This window comes from Mustela nivalis (assembly GCF_964662115.1).
Source record: "Mustela nivalis genome assembly, chromosome: 6".
Lineage (NCBI taxonomy): Eukaryota > Metazoa > Chordata > Mammalia > Carnivora > Mustelidae > Mustela > Mustela nivalis.
This window is the reverse complement of record NC_139025.1, coordinates 85,643,425-85,661,248: the sequence shown is the minus strand read 5'-3', so window position 1 is coordinate 85,661,248 and position 17,824 is coordinate 85,643,425. Positions and strand designations below refer to the sequence as shown.

General features: G+C 44.1%; 1 protein-coding gene across 2 annotated transcripts in view; it reads right to left on the bottom strand.

Annotated features, from left to right (window-relative positions):
* Positions 1–17,824, bottom strand: part of DNAJC17 (DnaJ heat shock protein family (Hsp40) member C17) — a 36,976-nt gene that overhangs the window by 6,995 nt on the left and 12,157 nt on the right. For both annotated transcript variants that reach the window (XR_014312995.1, XM_082735587.1), the window contains exons 2-7: positions 3,333–3,402; positions 2,970–3,028; positions 2,665–2,752; positions 994–1,079; positions 655–751; positions 78–121 (exon numbers count right to left, since the gene is read on the bottom strand). Coding sequence is in view for 1 of the 2 variants with exons in the window: in XM_082735587.1 (XP_082591713.1) it covers positions 78–121; positions 655–751; positions 994–1,079; positions 2,665–2,752; positions 2,970–3,028; positions 3,333–3,402 (444 nt within the window). In the remaining variant the exon portion in view is untranslated. The remainder of the gene's footprint in view (positions 1–77; positions 122–654; positions 752–993; positions 1,080–2,664; positions 2,753–2,969; positions 3,029–3,332; positions 3,403–17,824) is intronic.

Genomic DNA, 17,824 nt, shown 5'->3' with positions numbered 1-17,824 from the left:
CCCTAGAACCCCCAGAAGAATCTGTTCTTTTTGATAAGGGGTACTGTGCAGTGGTTCATGGGTCCCACAAGGCTCACCTTTAGCTTAGGGGTTCCTCTGCCTTCAGGACTTTCTGCCTTTCCTAAAAAATTTGGGAAAATTAGCAAGGTAGAATAGGAGGGAGGCAGCAGGTTCTCTAAAGGAGACACAACCCAGAGCCTGAAGGACCTATAAAAAGTCACTCCTTACCAAGGGCAGTATCTGCCCTGCTGATGAGCTTCAGGGGGGAAGTAGAGGCAATCCCACCCGCACCCAGAGGAGCTGCTCCCTCAGGGGCGGTCTGCCCAGCTGAAGGCCACGGTTAGCACTTTACCAACAAAAGCACAGTTATACTGAAACAAAGTATCCCAGAACCTTCCCCCCTACCGAACTGCTCTAAAATAGAGTCAGCTCTGCTTAGGACTCAAACAGGGCCAGCAGATTTCAGGCAGAGTGAAAAACAAATAGGCCCCAGAGAAGTGGTGGGAAGAAGGGACAGGTGGCGTATGTCTGAGTCAGGTGCCCCCAGGGCTCCAAGCAGGTGGAAACCTCCAGAGCAACTGCACCGAACAGCCCATGCGGCTGCTCTGGGTATCTGCCTCAGAGGGGATGTCGGGGGATGTGAGGGATGCGTACCTCTCAACCTCTGCTCCCGCTCCTGGCGTATCTGCTCCTGGATCAGCTTCTGCTGCTCCTCCAGCTGCCGGGAGCCCTCTTCTCGAAGGCGTTCGATCTGCAGAGCGGGGTTGGGGGGAGTGACAATTCTGTGCAGATCCAATTCCAGGCTGGCTGCCCTTGTGAAGGTCCCTGGGAGGCTCCACCTGCAAGCTAGGGCTCAGCAACCTGCGGGTCGGACAGATTACCCAGACCCCACGGAGGAACACGGAAGGGCATGCCGTCCGCAGCCACAAAAGCCACCCAGGCCCACCCTCCTCCTTTTCCTGCAGATGGATTTGGGCTAACACCCAGACGCACCTCCTGCTCCAGTGTCCTGGTGCTCCTGCTTGCCTCCTCCTCCTCACTGCCGTGGGCCTGGGCCTGCTGCTCTCGGGCCTCCAGGTCTGGGCATGAGAGTTGAGTGACCCAGTGTCTGGTCTAAGCAGTTTCTACATGGCCGCAGCCCACCCAGAAACCACAGAGTAGCTCTCCCCCCTCCCTCCAGCCCCATGTGCTCCCAAGTTAGTCTTCATCGAGAAAAGTCAAAGCACAGATGAAGTATAGGCTTCAGCCGAGTGGCCGGGGTCTGCAAGAGTTAAATCAGCTCCCGCTGACCAAGCTGGTTCTCCGATCAGTGAACAGGGTGTGGGCGGCTGCTTAGGTCAGCAGCCCAGGGCCATGTGGCAGGGATGCCGAGGGTGGAGTTGCTGGCCTGCTCCTGTGGTTTGGCACCACAGCCTGACGCTTCTCCCACAGCAGAGATCGAGGCCCCACCATCTTCTCTACCTCCCTCTCAGCCCACATTTACCAAGCCTCACTTGGGACTAGAGTCTGGTGGCTCCTACAGCAATGGCAGAGTCCGTGTGAAGACATCACCCCATGTCCTGGAGCCCTTCCCACCTTCCAAGAGAAACCTGCCTGTGGCCCTAGGCCAGGCCAGCTGCTGTGACAAACCCTCCTCTCCAGCCTGGCACTCACAGCTTTCTTCTCAGGGCACTTTACTTATCTAGAATCACCAGGTTTTTTTGTTTGTTCTTGATAGCAAGATGGAAGAACCGGGATGGTATATGTACATATTAAATATATGGATGTCAAATAGGCAAGAAGAAGGGGAGGAAAATTGGGTAAAGACCATCTGGAACAATCTTACTGCAATGATAAAAATGTTCTAAAGCTGATTTACAGTCACAGTTGCACCATTTGGGAAATTTCCTCAAAATCATTAAATCGTACACTTGAGGGGCGCCTGGGTGGCTCAGTGGGTTAAGCCTCTGCCTTCGGCTCGGGTCATGATCTCAGGGTCCTGGGATTGAGCCCCACATCGGGCTCTCTGGGCTCTCTGCTCAGCAGGGAGCCTGCTTCCCTTCCTCTCTCTCTGCCTGCCTCTCTCTGCCTACTTGTGATCTCTCTCTGTCAAATAAATAAATAAAATCTTAAAGAAAAAAATCGTACACTTGAAATGGGTAGATGATATTCAAAATACACCATAATAAAACTGTTTATTTAAAAAAAAAAAAAAAAAGAATGCCTATTTGGATCCTTCTGAGGGGACTCCACAGAGTGAAAGCTCCAGGCAGAAGTGAGGCTGGGACGCACGGAAAAATCCAAGATGGCACGGTGATCAGGAAAACAGGCTTCACTCATACCGTGCTGGATTAAATCCCAGCTTCAGTGATTCTTACCCTTTTGGTACCTTAGCTTCTTTATCTATAAAAAATGGGTTTGGTAATACCCACCTCCTTGGATAGTTGTTGTAATTACAGGAGGCTGGAAAGCATCTGTCACAACGCTAGCCAGTAGTAAATCTAGTCACTGCTCTTATTCCTAAGAGTGTCCTTCAGGACCCACCCCTGACAGCAGGGCTGTGCCCAGAGCTGGAGCCGAAAAGTTCGGAGGTGCTAGAATCATGGTTCCAGGAAGAAAGGTGAAGGGCTGTGTGAAAATAGCCCAGGGAAACCAAAGGCCACCCAGCACCACAATGTCACCTACCAAGCTTCACTTTCTTCCTTCTCTCATCAAGTTTCTGGGTCCTCTCCGCTGCCTGCTTCTTGGCTTTCCTGACCTTGTCATATGCAGCCTGGCAGGAGAAAGGAACATCAAGGAGCACTCAGCTGGCGGACTAGCCCAGAGCACAGCCTTGCAGTCCCAGGGCCATTGGGAGGCAGCCTGGTGATCAGGCCTCAGGCTAGGGCCACAAGGACTGGGCTACTGGGCAGAGTACAGGGGACTGAGGCCGAGGTGCTACAGTGGGCTCATACCACAGGGACAAGGCAATTGGAGGAGGATGAGCTTACCCTGGCTGCAGCATCGGTCAGTACCTCCAAGGCCTGAGAAAGCTGGTGGAAGAGCTCAGCTAAAAATACATATCAAAAAAGAGAGAGGAGAAAATGAAGTTGGGCTTGATGACGGTGTGCTCCTTCAGAAAAGCACCTCAGAGAAGCCACAGGCTGGCAAGAAGGCAGATATCAGCAGATGATGGACCAGCAAAGGAAGGGGGTTGCACAGGCAACTGACCAGATGCCCCCCAAATGCAAAGTGCAGGCTTGGGGCTGACTGCACATGCAAGCACTCCCCAGCATGCCCACGGGGGCGGAGATGGGGGAGACACCATGTCCTGGTGAGCAGGTCTCACCTTCCCACACCTGGGAGAGTCTCACCTGCTCTGGGATTATCCGGGTTTTTGTCTGGGTGGCAGGAGAGGGCCTTCTGCCTATAGGCCTTCTTCACCTGGAAGAGCCAGACAAAGTGGTTATTCACTCTCTCACCCCAGGACAGACAGGAAAATCTCACTAGAGCAATAAAGGGACTCCAGGGAGTGCTCCCCCGCGCTATAAGAAAGGCTGGAGGCTCCCACACGGGAACACTCACCTCACAACCTCTGGGGAGATTTGCAGTGGGGAAGGCAAAAGCCATGGAGGGAGCTGACTGCTGTCCTACAGCAGGGAAGCTGGGCCTACTTCCTGCTAGGTACCAGTGTCCCCACAGAGAAGGGCTCCTGGTGCAGTGGGTTTCTTTACAGCCAGCCATACAAGCTTTAAAATGTATTTGCCTTCTGATCACCCGTAGGAATTTGGAGTTGTACAAGTATCTCAAAGCAAGCATACAAAAATGTCCACTGTACTAGTATTTATTTATTTTTTAAAAGTTGGGGTTTTTGGGGGGGTGCCTGGGTGGCTCAGTCGATTAAGCAGCTTCCTTCAGCTCAGGTCACAATCCCAGAGTCCTGGGATCATGCCCTGCATTGTGGAGGGGGTGTCCCTGCTCAGTGGGGAGCCTGCTTCTCCCTCTGTCTCTGCCTGCTGCTCTGCCTACTTGTGCTCCCTCTCTGTCAAATAAATAAATACATCTTTGCAGGGAATAACAAAGTTGTGGGTTTTTGTTTGTTTTTTGTTTTTTAAAAGATTTTTATTTATTTGACAGACATACCACAAGTAGGCTGAAAGGCAGGCAGAGAGAGAAGGGGTGGGAAGTAGGCTCCCCACTAAGCAGAGAGCCCCATGTGGGGCTTAGTCCCAGGACCCTGAGATCATGACCTGAGCCGAAGGCAGAGGTTTAACACACTGAGCCACCCAGGTGCCCCTGTGTTTTAGTTTATTTGTTTGTTTGTTTGTTTGTTTAAGTAGGCTCCTGCCCAGCCCAGCATGGACCCCAGTTCAGGGTCTTGATCTCATAAGGGCTGAAGAGTCAGACACTTAATCAAGTGAGCCACCCAGGCACCCCAAGAGATTTTATTTTTAAGTAATCTCTACATCCAACATGGTGCTCAAACCTACAACTGTGAGATCAAGAGTTACACACACCACTGACTAAGTCACCGAGGCACCACCATTTACATCTTATTTTATATTTTTCTGTAGTTCAAATTTTCAAACCTTAAACAGGTCTTATTTTAAAATCATTTTTTATAGTCAAAAGGGGTTATCTTAGTTATGGTCCATCTTTGGTTTTTATCTTGTACCTCTGAATTAAAAGGAAAAAAGGTATTATTTCTTAGCTTAGTAAAAATAAAGAAACAGAGCCGCCAAAATTCTCTCTCATTTATAGCCAGCTCCACTGTTTTAAAGGCAAGGCAGAGCACAAAATCCCAGAATCTGCCTCCAGTTCCTGAGACCTTGCTCTCACTTCTCCCTGAACACCTTACCTGCCACTCAAACCTCCTGCGAGGAGGAGCTTCTGCACAGAACTTCCTCAAGTAGCTAAGCCAACTGGCTTTCTAGGTTTCTCAGAGGAAACCAATACATACTTCTACCCAAAGTTGCTAAGTAAGGACGTTCAGAGGCAAGCAGCCAGCACCAGCAAGGGAGGGCGGTGGCCGGGTGCCTCACTCCACTACCACCTCGGACCTCAGGAATGTGCTGCCACCTACTGGGCTATGGCGGGCACTACATCTTCACGGCCAGGGCGACCACGCCCATCAGGCGCTCAGGGCGCACCTGGCTCAGCCCAGGAGACAGATTCCACTCGAGGACAGGATCAGCCAGGGTGAATGTGTGCTTTCCAATACTCTTTCCCAATCGTCTACCTGTGCTCACCTGGTCCACGTGCTGTCCTCCCCAACCCAATCTACCTTTTCACCATTAAAAAATAACATCCGGCTCTGATTTCACTATTAAAAAATTAATTAGAGGGGGGCGCCTGGGTGGCTCAGTGGGTTAAGCCGCTGCCTTCGGCTCAGGTCATGATCTCAGGGTCCTGGGATCGAGTCCCGCATCGGGCTCTCTGCTCAGCAGGGAGCCTGCTTCCTCCTCTCTCTCTCTCTCTGCCTGCGTCTCTGCCTACTTGTGATCTCTCTCTGTCAAATAAATAAATAAAATCTTAAAAAAAAAAAAATTAATTAGAGAAGAGGTGATAGTTTTATATACAGTTTACATTTGAAATGTCATCTTTACTCTTTCAGCCCCTTATCATTCATCTTTTCTCCCTCTTTCTTTTGCCTCCTCCACTGTACCCCTTGCTTCATTTCTTTTTCACTTAAAACTAAGCCTTTATTATATATTCTTTATATATTAGGGTCCTGTATTTGTTGGGTTTCTTTTTCTTCTTCAATAAGTAAAACAATACTAATGTCCCCAGTCCACCAACCCTCGCTTCAAGTTCCAGCATTAACTGGATGGTGGGTATCCTTTTAAACCTTCATCCTTAAAAATAAATAAATAAATAAAATAAACCTTCATCCTTGACTATGCCAGCAAATAGGGCTCTTTGGGGTTTTGTTTCTGCCTCTCTCCCACTCCTCTCTCTCAGAGATGGGTGAAAGGAAGAGGCAGGGAGAAGAAGGTGTGTGTCACCTCAACGTGAAAGCTTCCTGCCCTCGGACTGGACTTCCTCAGTACCAGGATGAGGGCTGTGGCTACCGATATTGGGCATTTTGTGGAAGACAGTGGAGGATGGTCATGAAAACAATGAATGACATTATTTTGTGTGATGCCATAAGAGTGGTCCATGAGAGGCACCTGAGTGGCTCAGCTGTTAAGCATCTGCCTTCAGCTTGGGTAGTGATCCCAGGATTCTGGGATTGAGCCTGCTTCTCCCTCTCCCACTCCCTCTGCTTCTGTTCCCTCTCTCACTGTGTCTCTCTCTGTCAAAAAAAAAATAAAATCTTATACTCTGGTTTCTCGTCAGATCGTATAAATCTTTCGCCTTTTACTAAAGATTTCCGTGGAGAGGAACAATTAAAAAAATAATAATAAAAAAAAAATCTTACCAAAAAAAAAAAAAAAAGACTGGTCCATGAGAATGAAAACCTAGAAATAAATCCAGTTACCTGGTCAATTAATCTTTGACAAAGAAGGGATAAATACACAATGGGAAAAAGACAGTCTTTTCAACAAATGGCCACATGTGTGAAACTGGAGCACTTTCATTCACCATACCTAAAACACTCAAAATGGACTGAAGACCTAAATGTGAGACCTGAAACCATAAAAATCCTTCAAGAGCACAGGCAATAATCTCTCTGACATCAGCTGCAGCAGCATTTTTCAAGATATGTCTCCTGAGGCAAGGGAAATAAAAGCAAAAATAAACTATTGTGACTATAAAAATAAAAAGCGTCTTCACAGTAAAAGAAACAACAAAACTAAAAGACAATCTACTGAATAGGAGAAGATATTTGCAAATGACTTATCTGGTAAAAGATTAGTATCCAAAATACTAAAGAACTTACATGACTCAACACCCAAAAAACAAATAATCCAATTAAAAATGGGCAGAACACATGAATGGACATATCTCCAAAGAAGACACATTTCACATTTTCTTATTCTTTGGAGATATGTCCAACATCACTCATCAGGGAAATGCAAATCAAAATTATAATGAGACATCACCTCACACCTGTCAGAATCACTAAAATAAAAAACACAAGAAACAGGGGTCCCGGGCGCCTGGGTGGCTCAGTGGGTTAAGCCGCTGCCTTCGGCTCAGGTCATGATCTCAGGGTCCATGGATCGAGTCCCACATCGGGCTCTCTGCTCAGCAGGGAGCCTGCTCCCCTCCCTCTCTCTCTCTGCCAGCCTCTCTACCTACCTGTGATCTCTCTCTGTCAAATAAATAAAATCTTAAAAAAAAAAAAAAAAAAAAGGAAAAGAAACAGGGGTACCTGGCCGGCTCAGTCCATAGAGCGTGCAACTCCATTTTGTTTGTTTGTTTTTTAAAGTTTCTATTTATTTATTTATTTATTTATTTGAGAGAGAGAGAGGGAGAGCACATGAGAGAGAGAGAGCATGAGCAGAGGGTAGGGGTAGAGGCAGAAGCAGACTCCATGCAGAGCGGGGAGCCTAATCTGATCCGGCACTCAATCCCAGGACCCTAGAATCATGACCTGAGCCTAAAGCAGACTGAGTCACCCACTTGCTCAAGCATGCAACTCTTGATCTCAGGGTCATGAGTTCAATCCCACACTGGGTATAGAGGTCACTTAAGAAAACAAAACAAGGGGCACCTGGGTGGCTCAGTGGGTTAAGCCGCTGCCTTCGGCTCAGGTCATGATCTCAGGGTCCTGGGATCGAGTCCCGCATAGGGCTCTCTGCTCAGCAGGGAGCCGGCTTCCTCCTCTCTCTCTCTGCATGCCTCTCCATCTACTTATGATTTCTGTCAAATAAGTAAATAAAATCTTTAAAAAAAAAAAAAAACTTCAAGAAACAAGCATTGGGCAAGGAGGCAGTTAAAAAGGACCCTTCAGGAGCGCCTGCCTTCGGCTCAGGTCATGATATCAGGGTCCTGGGATCGAGCCCTGCAGCGGGCTCTCTCTAGAGCCTGCTTCCATCTCTCTCTCTGCCTGCCTCTCTGCCTACTTGTGATCTCTGTCTGTCAAATAAATAAATAAAATCTTAAAAAAAACAAAAAGGAACCCTCATATACTGTTGGTAAGAATACAAATTGGTGTAGCCAATGGAAGTTCCTCCAAAATTTAAAAATAGAATTACCCTAGATCTAGAAATCTCACTACTGTGTATTTACCCCCCCAATACAAAAATACTAATTCAAAGGGATACATGCACCCCAATGTTTACTGAAGCATTATTTACAATAGCCAAACTATGGAAGCAGCCCAAGTGCCCACTGACTGATGAATGGATAAAGTAGATGTGCAATAGATACATAATTTTTTAGCTATATTTTGCCATTTGGAACAATGTGGACAGAACCAGAGAGTATAATGATGAGCAAAATAAGTCAGTCAGAGAAGACAAATACCATCTGATCTCACTCATATGTGGTACTTAAGAAATAAAACAAGCAAAGAAAAAAACAAGGGGAGAAAAAAAAGAGAGAGACAAACCAAGAAACAGACTCTTACCTATAAAGAAAAAACCGATGGTTACCAGGGGGAGGTGAGTGGGGGAAAGGGAAAATAGGGGATGGGGATTAAAGCGTACACTTATCATGATGAAATAAAATATAATAAATAAAATAAAATAATAATAATTTAAAAAGAATGAAAACACAGAGAAGGAAGTGCCTAACTTTAGCCCTACAGGCTCCCAGATGGGTAAGAGCGAGCTGGTTCTGAAAGGTGAGTAGTTCTCCCACCAGAGAGCTGGAAAGGACATTCAAGACAGAAGGTGTAAAAGAGCCTGACTTCTCTTAGAGCGCCAGACCAGCTTAGGAGAAATATAAGAGTTTTGCTTTTGAGGCACCTGGCTGGCTCAGTCAATAGAGTTGAGACTCTTGATCTTTGGGTTGTGAGTCTGAGCTCCATGTTAGGTGTGGAGATGAGTTAAAAATAAAATCTTAGGGGCGCCTGGGTGGCTCACTGGGTTAAGCCGCTGCCTTCAGCTCGGGTCATGATCTCGGGGTCCTGGAATCGAGTCCCTCATCGGGCTCTCTGCTCAGCAGGGAGCCTGCTTCCTCCTCTTTCTCTCTCTGCCTGTGTCTCTGCCTACTTGTGATCTCTCTCTGTCAAATAAATAAAATCTTTTAAAATAAATAAATAAATAAATAAATACAATCTTAAAAAAACAAAACAAAAAAAGGCAGTTGGGGCACCCGGGTGGCTCAGCTGGTTAAACAACTGCCCTTGGCTCAGGTCATGATCCTGGAGTCCCAGTGTAAGTGCAGGGAGTCTGCTTCTCCCTCTAACCCTCCACTTATGCTCTCTCTCTCTCTCATTCTCTCTCTCTAAATAAATAAAATCTTAAAAAAAAAAAGAAGAAAGGAAATCTTTAAAAAAAAAAAAAAGCTTTGCTTTAATGAGGGAAAGGTACTGAGAATAAGAAAGGACATGAAAAAAGAGGGACATGGTTGCAATAAAGCATGGAAATAAAAGTGTTTTTATCAAAGGCTATATTGGGCAATAGAAAACTTCAACCAGGGAACCTGGCTGGGTCAGTCAGTGAAGCATGCAGGTCTTGATCTCTGAGTTGTAGGTTCAAGACCCATGTTGGGTCTTGAATTGCTTAAAAATAAAATCTTTTTTTTTTTTATTTTATTTATTTATTCATGAGATACAGAGAGTGAGACAGAGGCAGAGAGAGAAGCAGACTCCCCGCAGAGCAGGGAGCCCAATGTGGGACTGGATCCCAGGACCAAAAGGCAGACACTTAACTGACTAAGCCACCCAGGTGCCTCTTAAAGAAAAAAAAAAAAAAACTTAAACAAAGAAACCACAACCAAAAAAGAGTAATGGAAGAAGAATAGGAAAAGAATAAATTCATACAAACAGGGTTGGTTTTTTTTTCAATTTTTGTTTTTTAAAGTAGGCTCCACACCCAACATGGGACTTGAACTCATGACTCGAAATCTAGAGTCACATGCTCTACTGACTAAGCCAGCCAGACACCCCTCACACAAACAAGTTTTAATGCACAGACCTGGGATGAAGAAATGCTGGGGAGTGAGAACATACATACAGGTAAAAAATGCACACTGGGCCAAGAACAGGAGAAAACAAAGGTTAAAGAATGATAAAGTTACTCAGGAATGATAATGAAAACATAGGAATATTAATGTGATTCATAAGTTATGTGTGATTTGGGGCACCTGGGTGGCTCAGTCAGTTAGGTGTCTGCCTTTGGCTCAGGTCATAATCCCAGGGTCCTGGGATCAAGCCCCATATCAAATTGAGCTCCCTGCTCAGCTGGGAGCCTGCTTCTCCCTCTCCCTCTGCCTCTCCGCCTGCCACCATCCTGCTTGTATGCTGTGTCTCTCTCTCAAATGAATAAATAAAATCTTTTAAAAAGGGGGGGGATGGAAAAAGATATTCCACACAACCAAAAAACAAAGCTGAGATAGCTAAACAAAGCTGAGATAGCTATACTTAGACAATATAAACTTTAAGACAAAGACTATAATAAGAGGCAACAGTCATTATATAATAATCCATCAAGAAGATATATATATATATATATATATATTTTTTTAAAGATTTTATTTATTTATTTGTCAGGCATAGAGGGAGAGCGAGCAAGTGAGCACAGGCAGACAGAGAGGCAGGCAGAGGCAGAGGGAGAAGCAGGCTCCCTGCCGAGCAAGGAGCCCGATGCGGGACTCGATCCCAAGACGCTGGGATCATGACCTGAGCCGAAGGCAGCCTCTCAACCAACTGAGCCAACCAGGCGTCCCAAGAAGATATATTTTTAAATATTACATATCTAACATAGGAGCATGTGAATATGTAAAACAAATAAAATAATAACAGGGGCCTTTTTTTTTTTAAAAAGATTTTATTTATTTATTTGACAGAGAGAGAGAGAGAGAGCACAAGTAGGCAGAGAGGCAGGCAGAGAGGGGGCGGGGGGAAGCAGGCTCCCCCGCCGAGCAGAGAGCCCGATGCGGGGCTTGATCCCAGGACCCTGGGATCATGACCTGAGCTGAAGGCACAGGCTTAACCCACTGAGCCACCCAGACGCCCCAGCAGGGGACTTTAATACCCCACTTTCATCAATTGATAGATCACCCAGACAGAAAAACAATAAGGAAGCATCAACCTTGGAGTGCCTGGGTGGCTCAGTTGTTAAGTGTCTGCCTTTGGCTCAGGTCATGATTCCAGGGTACTGGGATTGAGCCCCACATACAGCTCCCTGCTCAGCGTGGGGCCTGCTTCTCCATCTCCCACTCCTGCTTGTATTCTCTCTCTCAGACAAATAAATACATAAAAATCTTTTAAAAAGGTGGGGGGTGCCTGGGTGGCTTAGTGAGTTAAAGCCTCTGCCTTCCGTTCAGGTCATGATCTCAGGGTCCTGGGATTGAGCCCCACATCGGGCTCTCTGCTCAGCAGGGGGCCTGCTTCCCTCTCTCTCTGCCTGCCTCTCTGCCTACTTGTGATCTCTCTCTGTCTGTCAAATAAATAAATAAAATCTTCAAAAAAATTTAAAAAAAAAAGGAAGTATCAACCTTAAATGACACATTAGACCAGATGGATTTTTTAAAAAAATGTATTTATCTATTTGAAAGAGAGAGAGAGAGAGAGCACAAGCAGGGGGAGAGGCAGGGGAAGAGGGAGAAAAAAACCTCCCTGAGGGAGGCAGAGGGAGAGGGAGAAAAAACCTCCCTGCATATGGGACTCCATCTCAGGACTCCAGGATCATGACCTGAGCCGAAGGCAGTGGCTTAACCAACTGAGCCACCCAGGCACCCTAGACCAGACAGATTTAACAGATACATAGAATATTCCATCCAAAGCAATAGAATATACATTTTCTCAAGCACACATAGAACATTCTCCAGGATAGATTATATGTTAGACCCCAAAACAAGTCTTAATAAATTTTAAAAAAGATTGAGGTGGCTCAGGTGGTAGAGTCTGACTTGATTTCAACTCAGGTCATGATCTCGGGTTGTGGGATCAAGCCCTGTGTGGGGCTCCGGATTCAAAAAAGGAGTCTGCTTCCCTCATCCCTTTTCATCTGCCCCTCCCCTCACTCACACACTCTCTCTCAAATTAAAAAAAAATTTTTTTTAAAGACTGAAATCACATCAAGTATCTTTTCTGACCATAGTGGTATAAAACTGGAAATCAACTAGAGGAAGAAAACTGGAAAATCCATAAATATGTGGAGATTAAATGACACGCCACTGAGGAGCCTGGTTGACCAGCCAGTTAAGCAGCTGCCCTTGGCTCAGGTCATGATCCCAGGGTCCTAGGATGGAGCCCTGCATTGGGCTCCCTGCTTGGCAGAGAGCCTGTTTCCCCCTTCCTCTGCTTGCCGCTCTGGCCACTTGTGCTCTCTTTCTAGCTCTCTGTTAAATAAATAAATAAAAATCTTAAAAAAAAAAAAAAAATAAGACATGCCACTGAACAACAAATGGGTCAAAGTAGAAATCAAAATAGAAATAGCGGTTCCTGGGGCTCCTGGGTGGCTCAGTGGGTTAAAGCCTCTGCCTTCGGCTCAAGTCATGATCTCAGGGTCCTGGGATTGAGCCCCACATCGGGCTCTCTGGTCAGCAGGGCTCTCTGCCTGCCTCTCTGCCTACTTGTGATCTCTCTGTCAAATAAATAAATAAAATTTAAAAAAAAAAAAAAGAAAGAAATAGGGGCGCCTGGGTAGCTCAATGGATTAAGCCTCCGCCTTCGGCTCAGGTCATGATCTCAGGGTCTTGGGATCAAGTCCCACATCAGGCTCTCTGCTCAGTGGGGAGCCTGCTTCTTCCTCTCCCTCTGCCGGCCTCTGCCTACTTGTGATCTCTCTCTCTCTGTCAAATAAATAAATAAAATCTTTTAAAGAAATAGAAATAAAAAATACCTTCAGACAAATGACAATGGAAATACAATATACCGAAACTAATGGGATACAGAAAAAGCAATTATAAGAGGGAAGCTCACATCTAGATGTCCATCAACAGATGAATGGCTAAAGAAAATGTAGTGTACACACACACACACACACACACACACACACACACACACACACAATGGAATATTAAGGAGCCATCAAAAAATCCTGTCATTTACAACAATGTGAATGGAACTAGAGGATATTATGCTTAGCAAAATAAGTCAATCAGAGAAAGACAATTATCATATGATCTCACTGATGTGAGGAATTTGAGAAACAAGACAGAGGATCATAGGAGAAGGGGGGGATGAAACAAGATGAAACCAGAGAGAGAGACAAACCATAAGAGACTCTTAATGTCAGAAAACAAACTCAGACCTGTACCTCTGAAACAAATAACACATTCTATGTTAACAAAAAAAAATCATTGCAGATAATTAAAAAAAATAAGAAAACAGAGATTATGCAATGCTAAGAACAGAGAGAAAAAAGAATGACATAAAATGAACAGCGTCCAAAAAATATGAGATACCTTTAAAGACACCAACCTACAAGTAATAATATGACTCATAGATGAGGCCAAAAAAGGGAGTAGAAAATATACTCAAAGAAATCATGACTAAAAATTTCTAAAAATGTTAATCTATACATCCAGGAAGATCAAAGAATTCCAAGTACTATACATAGGAAGAGATCCATATCCTGACACATCATAGTAAAAATGCTGAGGGCCTACATCAGAAAGAAAATCTTGAGAGCAGCAAATCATCACTTACAAGGTAAACCCATTAAGATTAACAGCAGATGTCTTATTAGGAAAAAAAATTAAAAAGGAGTCCAGAAACAGTGGGATGATATATTCAAAGTGCTGAACAGAAAACACAAAAAGTCAACTAAAAATCTTCTCTCCTGCAAAACTACCTTTCAAAAACAAAAGCAAAATAAAACTCCCAGATGAAGAAGAAGAAGAAAAAGAAGAAGGAGGAGGAGGAGGATCATAGTGATAAGTACCTACTTTAAGAAACAGGAAACCCAGGGCTCCTGGGTGGCTTAGTCAGTTAAGCATCTGCCTTTGGCTCAGGTCATGATTCCGGGGTCCTGGGATCGAGCTCCAAATCAGGCTGCTCTGTGGGGAACCTGCTTCTCCCTCTCCCAGTCCCCCTGCTTGCTTCCCTCTCTGGCTGTCTCTCTCTCAGTCAAATAAATAAAATCTTGGAAAAAAAAAAAAAAGAGGGGTGCCTGGGTGCTCAGTGAGTTAAAGCCTCTGCCTTTGGCTCGGGTCCCAGGATCCTGGGATCGAGCCCCACATCAGGCTCTCTGCTTGATGGGGAGCCTGCTTCCTCCTCTCTCTCTGCCTGCCTCTCTGCCTACTTATGATCTCTGTCAAATAAATTTTAAAAACCTTAAAAAAAAAAAAAAGAAAAGAAGCAAGAAAGAAACAAGAAACCCTAAAGATCCACCAAAAACCTGTTGGAATAAATGAACTCAGTAAAGTTGCAGGACACAAAATCAATATAAAAAATGTATGCACTTCTATACACTAAAAGTGAACTCTCAGAAGGAGAAATTAAGGGGGTGCCTGGGTGACTCAGTCGATTATGCATCTGCCTTCCGCTCAGGTCATTATCCCAGAGTCCTGGGATCAAGTCCCACACTGGGCTCCTGCTCAACAAGAAGTCTGTTTGTCCCTCTCCCCCGCCCTCTGCCTGTGCACTCTCTCTCAAATAAATAAATAAAATCTTTTTTTTTTTTTTTTTTTTAAGAAAGAACAATTAAAAAACCAGTTCCACTTACAACTGCATCAAAAGGAATAAAATGCCCAGGAATACATTTAACCAAGGAGGTGAAAGAATTATATGCTAAAAACTATAAGACACTGATGAAAGAAAGTGAAGATAACACAAATAAATTGAAAGATATTCTGTGTTTATGAACTGGAAGAATTAATATTGTTAAAATGTCCTTAGCACCCAAAGCAATCTGCAGATTCAGTGCAATCCCTATCATAATTCCAATGACATTTTTCATAGAAATAGATTTTTTTTTAAATCCTAAAATTTGTAGGAACCACAAAAGACCCCAAATAGTCAAAATAATCTTGGAAAAGAAGAACAATGGTGGAAGAATCACACTTCCTGATTTCAAACTATATTACGAAGTTATAGTAATCAAGACAGTATGGTATTAGCATAAAAACAGACATGTAGATCAATGGAACAGAAGAGTAGAGAGCCCACAAATAAAACCCATGGTCAATTAGTTTATGACAGAGGAGCCTAGAATATATAATTGGGAAAAGATAGTCTCTTCAATAAATGGTAACACTGGATAGCCACATACAGAAGAATGAAACTGGATCCCTACCTTACACCATACACAAAAATCAACTCAAAATGGATTAAAGACCTGAATGTAAGACTTGAAACCATAAAACTCCTAGAAGAAAACATAGGTGGTAAGTGCCTTGACATCAGTGTTGGCAATGATTGGATTTGACACCAAAAGCAAAAGCACTAGAAGCAAAAATAAACAATGGGACTACATCAGACTAAAAAGCTTCTGCAAAGGAAACCATCCACAAAATGAAAAGGCAACCTATCAAATGGGAGAAAATACTGGCAAATCATATATCTGACAAGGGGTTAATATTCAAGATATAAAAAGAACTCATACAATTCAATAGCAAAAAGACAAAAACAATCTATTTTAAAAATGGGCAGAGGACCTAAATAACATTTTCCCAAAAAAGACATACTGATGGCCAAGGGCTGCTCAACATCACTTATCATCAAGGAAATGCAAATCAAAATCACAATAAGATATCACCTCACACCTGTTAGAATGGCTGTTCTCAAAAAGACTAAAAATAACAAGTGTTGCTCAGGTCATGATCTCAGGGTCCTGGGATCGAGTCCCGCATCGGGCTCTCTGCTCAGCAGGGAGCCTGCTTCCCTCTCTCTCTCTGCCTGCCTCTCTGACTACTTGTGATTTCTCTCTGTCAAATAAATAAATAAAATCTTTAAAAAAAAAAAACAAACAAGTGTTGGCGTGGATGTGGAGAAAGGGAACCCTCATGCTCTGTCAGTGTGAATGCAAATTGGTGTAGTCCCTGTGGAAAACAGTATGGAAGTTACTCAAAAAATTGAAAATACAACTACCATATGATATAGCAATCCTGCTTTTGGGTATTTCTCCAAAGGACATAAAAACACTGCAGCATTACTTACAATAACCAAGACATAGAAACAACCTGATGGACAGAAAAAGAAGATGTGGTGTGTACACACACACACACACACACACACAGGACTATTATTCAACCATAAATAAGGGAAGTTTGCCAATATGACAACATGGATGGACTTTGAGGACATCATGCTGAGTGAAATGAGTCTTACAGACAAATACTGTGTGATCTCCCTTAAGTGTGGATCTAAAAACAAACAAAAAACACAAACTCATAAATTCAGAGAACAGATCTGTGGTTGCCAGAGGTGGGAGGTGGGTAAAATGGATAAAGGGGCTCAAAAGGTGCAAATTTCCAGTTATAAAATAAATAAGTCATGGGGATATAAAGTATAGTGTGCTGACAGTATTTAATAATACTGTATTGTATACCTGAAATTTGCTAAAGAGATCTTAAAAGTTCTTACATAAGAAAAAAAAATGTGTAACTATGTGTGGTGATGGTTGTTAACTAGATTTGTGTTGTACATCTTACAATGTACACATGTATCAAGACATTATGTTAATGTAATATTATATGTCAATTACATCTCAATTAAAAAAGAGCGGGGGGGGGGGCGCCTGCCTGGCTCAGTGGGTTAAAGCCTCTGCCTTCGGCTCAGGTCGTGGTCCCAGGGTCTGGGATGGAGCCCCACATCGGGCTCTCTGCTCAGCAGGGAGCCTGCTTTCTCCTGTCTCTCTCTGCCTGCCTCTCTCCTTACTTGTGATCTCTGTCTGTCAAATAAATAAATAAAATCTTTAAAAATAAAAAAAATTTTTAAAAAAAGAGCAGGGATGTTCTGCTTCTTTCTACTATTCTAAGCTAGAAAGCAGCATAGTTCACTGAGAGAAAGTTCTGGAATCCAATAGATGTATTCTTAAATTTTGAATCTTCTGTATACTACTAGCATGACTTTGGACAAATTGCTGAACCTCACTCAGCCTTAGCTTCTTCATCAACAGTGTGAGGAAAGTATCCCTATACAAAGGATAGTTGTGAGGATTAAAAAAAAAACCCAAAACAAAAAATAGTCCACATGAAGTACCTGCCAAAAACTCAGCACTCGATATAAGTCCCAAACCTCTTGCCTATCCAATTCTGGGAGGGAGGTAAACTGTGACACCAGCCCATAATAATGCCAAGCTGACAGCAATTCCAGGGACGGATGTGAGTCCATGGTGGGCTAGGTCAGCCCAATTTGAATTCTCAAGATGGAGAGGGCTGGCTTCAAGTTTGCTGGGGGTGTGGTTCTAAAGTACAATCCTTGGTTAGCCCCTGGAGGCTCTGAAATAGTCTTATTCAAAGAGTAGAGGGCAGAGTAGGTAGCCTGAGATCTTCTAAGAGTAGCTATGAACCAAAACCCAGCTGGCCTAGGAATGCTGGTCAAGTGTGTCTGTCCTGATTAACTAGTTATTACTATTTTTAGTTGTTAAGCCTACTCTGGGCAGGGCCCATTCCTGGGTTTTAGCCTGGAAGGCCAGTTTTGACTTTGAACCAGCTGGCCTGAAGTTCGGTGTTTTGTGTTACAAACTGGATTCCCAGCTTTGCCCAGCGTTCCAAAGTGACTGCTGCCTAAAGAATTTCTCATCATATAAACACAACTATCCTGAAGCAGGACTTTGAAAAAGCTTCCGGTGTCAATATTGTTTATGAAATAATCCTGCCTTGTTAGCAGCTCAGGAGGCTGGATTCAGGGCAGAAAGAT